Raw genomic sequence first — 5,525 nt, forward strand, 5'->3', positions numbered from 1 at the left:
CACCCCGCAGTGGCCCGGGCACAAAGATCCCGCCTCACCACGGCTCCCGCCACGGCGTGGACCAGGCTTTCGTAGGACAGCACGGAAGCCATAGGTGCGGTTCCCGCAGACCTGGCCACAGTTTTCTCGCAGGAGCCGCAAACAGGCGGTAACAAGCACCGGAGCCCCGGGCGGCAACGTCACCAGCTCCAACCCCTCAGGCCCACCTCCTCCAGAACTACTTCCGGGTCGCAGGGCGCCCGCCCAGTCTCCCGGCCGTAGGCCGCAGGGGAAGGAAGAGGGAAAGACGGGACTGGGAACGCCCCTTGGCTCTGATTGGTCCCCGGGCCTTGCGCGGGCGGGGCAGCACGGTGCTGCCCCTACCACGCGGAGCGGTGGGTCTGGCCGAAATTCAGTACGGGATGGGTCAACTTCGACTTCCGCTACGTTCTCGGGACCTGGCCAGTCGTACTTCACACCTACTGCAACACTGGAGACTTCAGAAAACTTGGACAGCCTCATTTTTCTCCTCTCCATAAGACAAGATGGAGACAAGCAAGATGGGGGACTCATCTTCCTGTTTCTCTTTTGAGACTTTACTCGTATTTGCTCTCGCTAGTATTTTTAGTCACATTTTAGTCAAGAGAAAATAAATGTTGATTGGGCAAGGTTCTCCCCTCTGAAAAACCCTGGTGGAAAGAGAACTTGAGCTTCAGGAAATCAAAATGATCAGATGGAGGTGGGGACAAACTAGTAGGCACCCAGGAAAATCATTTGACCTCTTGGTTTCCTCCTTTGTGGAATGACAAGTGTTAATACCGTGAGGATTAGAAAAGTTAATTTACGTAGACGTACTTTATAAAATACCAAAAAAAATTTTCCATGTTACAAAGCGAAAACCCAAACTACACAGAACTAGAAAAATCACATTGTACCCCTCACCCACAATTACTCGAGCACCATAGCTTTGTGCGTCTGCATGTTTCAGTACCAGTAAGTTTACTTTTATAATATCTTTGCTGATAGTCCTTGACTGCTTGCTACAGCCAGGCCCAGTGCTTTACGCCCTTTATCACATTTACTCCCAGGAAAGGGCCCCAACAATGTTTACCTGGTCATGTTTTCACAAAACTTGCATACAATATTTTAAATGCTACTGGTTAAGATACCTTGCCACTTAAACTCCCTTTCATTTACAGTAGTGCTACAGTGACGACAGCTAAGTTAAAAGAAAGTTTGGGCACACAGTTGGATTTAGAGATATTTATATATAACCTGTATTAATACAGGTTACTGCTAGACATCCTATGTTAGGAATCGCTTCCAGGAATACTCCCACCACTCCCTAAGGTCATGACATGAGGTGCAGGTCCAAAAGTCAAATGAAGATAGGATTCTGGCAGTGGAACATAGAAGCTTGTCTGCTGTAAAATTTAACCAGAGGACTCAGTTCTCACAGACTCCTACTTAAATTGGAAGCTCTCTCAAGAAAAAACTGGACTATGTAGCATACAGATTTATAAACACACTTTACAAATACTTTCCCTTTATGATGGTAATTGAACACAATACTTTTCAGAATTACCATGTGTCGGGTATGACCTAGAGCAGACAGCACGTCCATCTGTGTGAAATCTTCTGCATCCCAGCTATCAAAAAATATTTTGATCAAGATGGAATTATCTATTCTATTGAAAACACAAAAGTCATATAATCAGAGTAGGCAGCAGAAAATGTAGCAATTCCATATGTATATCATTTATTAAATGGAACTATCTCTATAGTTGTGATGCTTGAGATATTTCCAATTTCTAAAAGTAACATTTTGCTCATTCTAAACATTCACTTTCACATCTCAGTATTCCTAATTATATACTGTTTTTCTTAAAGAGGGCTCCCTGAATTATATAAGCACTAAGTCCCACACTACATAAACGATATACTAAAAATTTAGCATCATTCTGTTCACACCCATACCATCATTACAAAATAGTTAAAAATAACCTAGCCATAACTGATTACCTTCCTATTTGTTTATACACTGCCATATGGTCAGGTTACTTACACCGCAACCTGAAAATGTCCTCGTGATCTGCGAGTGAACTACTTAAGGACATCCTGATTATATACCAGATACCTAGAATTTCATAGCACTTACACACGAGTTTATGCTAATTCTATTTACCTCCTTACTACTCTGGTTCCACCTAATACTTAGAATCCAGTTTTAAAACTTCTGCCAGCACGACATGCCTTACTCAGTTTAGATTTGACTTCTTGAAGTTTACCAGCTATCCTTAACTATATTTTCCTATGTACTTTAGGCGACGCACCCCCAAATATATGCACTCCAAAGTATGCTTTATTGGTTATAAATATTGGTACATACTAATTTTTTAAAATTACGGCACCAAACTTTTTTTTTTTAGATGTTGGGGGTAGGAGTTTATTAATTTATTTTTGCTGTGTTGGGTCTTCGCTTCTGTGCGAGGGCTTTCTCTAGTTATGGCAAGCGAGGGCCACTCGTCATCGCTGTGCGCCCAGGGCCTCTCACTATCGCGGCCTCTCTTGTTGCGGAGCACAGGCTACAGACGTGCAGGCTCAGTAGCTGTGGCTCACGGGCCTAGCTGCTCCACAGCATGTGGGATCCTCCCAGACCAGGGCTCGAACCCGTGTCCCCTGCATTAGCAGGCAGATTCTCAACCACTGCGCCACCAGGGAAGCCCGGCACCAAACTTTTTAAAACTAATTATTTCTTGTCCCTCTAATTGGGCCCATCACAAGTGGACTAACAGCACAATTATGCCATCAGACTTCTACTAGGAAAAACCCCTGTGGAGGTGCATTGTCAGCACCAATGATATGATATGCCTTATTTAACTAATGCCCTTCAAATGTACATTTAGTTTTCAATTTCTTAAATGAACAGTTCTGCAAGAAGCAACCTAGTACACAGAGGGGAGGCAGCAGAGCATAGAATTTAGGAACAAGACATTTGAAGCCACACGCCTGATGAGGATCTCAGCTCCACAAATCAACTATGTTATCTTGGACAATTTACGTAAGTGCTTCAGTTTCCTCATCTATATAAAATGGGGAGGAGTACTCACCCTTGTGGTCATTACCAGAATCAAGTCAATACTTGCAGAATAAAAGTGCTTGGCACAGATTACTACTCACCTGATGTATGTGCCTACTTGGGTGCATTAATTTTAGATACGAGCAAATCTCTAAAATACTGCTTCTCCCTTATTCCATTAGGCCAGTATTTCCTAGTGTGGCAGATTGCTAGTTGTTACTCTGGGTCTTTTCTCCATTTCTCTGTAGTAGTAATTATTTTTGTTGGGCACATGACCACACAGCTATGGAATATTTTCTAGGTTTACTTGGAGCTAAATATTGTCTCAAAACAAAAATGACCAATGGGATATGAGGACAGAATGTTACTTCCATGGATTAGCATCAGTATCTCAGCATACACTTCCCTGGTGCCTTCTCCAGTTTTTGGGGGCTAGATGAGCACCAGAGCAAGCACCTTTGAACACAGCAATGGAAGCTCCCTTCTAAATACGGCACAAGTGCTTACCTCTGAACTGCGACCTGAAGAAATGTAAAGCTCTATTTTACTTAAGCTAATATATTTTTAGGGGTCCTTGTTAACACTGTATAATCTAAAGTCTACTGTGCTTAGTAAATACCTTAGGATTAGTGATATAGAGACATAAAAGAAATAGAACATGTGCTGAAAAAAAGGGGAGTGGTGGTGGGAAGAGTCAATATCCAGTCTGAAGCCACACTTTATTTTTAACGTAGCTAGAAATATCCAATAACTATATATATATATTTATTTATTTAAATAATGATGCCATTGATCACTGTGAATCAGCCAGGAACAAAGATCGCCATGTGTTTTTCTTTTTTTTTTAAACCCCTCATTTAACTATATATATATATATATATATATATATATTTTTTTTTTTGGCAGTACACGGGCCTCTCACTGTTGTGGCCTCTCCCGTTGGGAAGCACAGGCTCCGGACGCGCAGGCTCAGCGGCCATGGCTCACGTGCCCAGCCGTTCCACGGCATGTGGGATTTTCCCGAACCGGGGCACGAACCCACATCTCCTGCATCGGCAGGCGGACTCTCAACCACTGCGCCACCAGGGAAGCCCCTAACTATATATTTTTAAGCAGAAAAAAAGTCCTTTAGTTTTCCTTCTTATAGCATCATTGGCACAAGAACAGAACATTTCTGGTTTAGAAATGATGTTCAGTTTCTACAAAAATGAAGATGTACTTTGTATTAACTTAAAAGTCTAAAAAGCACAGGATACATTTTCAGACCAATTTTACTTTTACCCACGTATGGTAATATGTGCAATGTTAGAATGTACTTAGGTAATGTGTAAATCAAATGAAAATTCCAGAAGCAGCTGGCCCTAAATTACAGCACACACTGGAAATTCTGAGAAAGGAGAACACATATTAACAAAAAGAACACCAGCAAGCTCACACTCAAGTTTATATGCTGAGTATTTTTAAAGGGTTTAAAAAGCATAATCAGCATACAGCTTTTTCTCACTTAACAGATGCATTTCTATTTGCTTGCATACAGCAAAGGGTAAAAACTTGAATCAACTTACTTATGATTTCAGAAATGTATTCCATGGAATTTACTTCACTGCTCCTACCACTGATTCTTCAAATAAGCAAAGTACAGAGGGTCTCATCCCCTGAAACTGCTTTTAAACTAGCACTTTACATTGAAAAATAAGTAGAAACCTAGCAATTCCTGGTACAGTGCCTGGACTTAGCCTCATTTAATATAAGAACTGGATGTACAACAAAAAATTTATCATTTTCTTTATCCTTGGAGGACAGGGAAGGAATAAGGAGAGGTGGGGACATGGCTGCAGTATTTAAGAGCTGAATAGAACAATGCATCTTTCACAATGCTGAGAACTCCACAAAGAAGAACCACCATGAATCTCATCAACTTTTTTAGTTCATGCTGGATTAGGAATTTAGATTCCCCTCTTTGTGTATCAATTAATTCAAACTTCTCCCAAAATTAATTCTACAAGATAAACTCTAACTGCAATAGGTATTTCCTAAGTAGGAGACCAAACACCAAAGGGAATCCCTTCTTCCAACATCTTTTGGTATGTTAAGATTTCACCAAAGAGGAAATCTAACACTTAAATATGAAATCTCTTGGCCAAGTAAGAAACTACAGCTATTATGGGTATTACCCTACAATATTACATATTAAGTATTACATATTAAATTAAACCCAGCGTTAAATATGCTTGCATAATTATGCTGTGAATGATGATAGCAGTGACGACGCTAGTGAAAAAGCATCAGCTTTACCCCAAGAAGAGTAGGATGAAAAAAATGTGAAAACAAGTAGAAAGCAAAGAGTTGGGCATTTTCTGATCTGAAAAGAACACTTTAAACATAGAAATACAAAAAGAAAAGTATTCCCTTATTTCCCCTGTGTGGAAATGTGAAACATTTATTTTAGATATCAGACAAGAACAGA

At 40.8% G+C, this 5,525-nt stretch overlaps 1 protein-coding gene across 4 annotated transcripts in view; it reads right to left on the reverse strand.

Annotated features, from left to right (window-relative positions):
* Window positions 1-5,369, reverse strand: part of SLC25A17 (solute carrier family 25 member 17) — a 50,136-nt gene extending 44,767 nt beyond the window's left edge. Inside the window, exon 1 of one of the 4 annotated variants that reach the window (XM_089921354.1) lies at window positions 39-5,369. In XM_089921354.1, coding sequence (XP_089777480.1) covers window positions 39-552 — 514 coding nt within the window. In that variant the 5' untranslated portion in view covers window positions 553-5,369. The remainder of the gene's footprint in view (window positions 1-38) is intronic. The other 3 variants (XM_022596469.3, XM_089921355.1, XM_089921357.1) reach the window with 3 other exon arrangements.
* Between the last annotated feature and the right edge of the window lie 156 nt (window positions 5,370-5,525).

This window comes from Delphinapterus leucas, chromosome 11 (assembly GCF_059928025.1).
Source record: "Delphinapterus leucas isolate spDelLeu-1000000601 "Yukka" chromosome 11, BTC_Dleu_Yukka2, whole genome shotgun sequence".
Taxonomy (NCBI): Eukaryota; Metazoa; Chordata; class Mammalia; order Artiodactyla; family Monodontidae; genus Delphinapterus; species Delphinapterus leucas.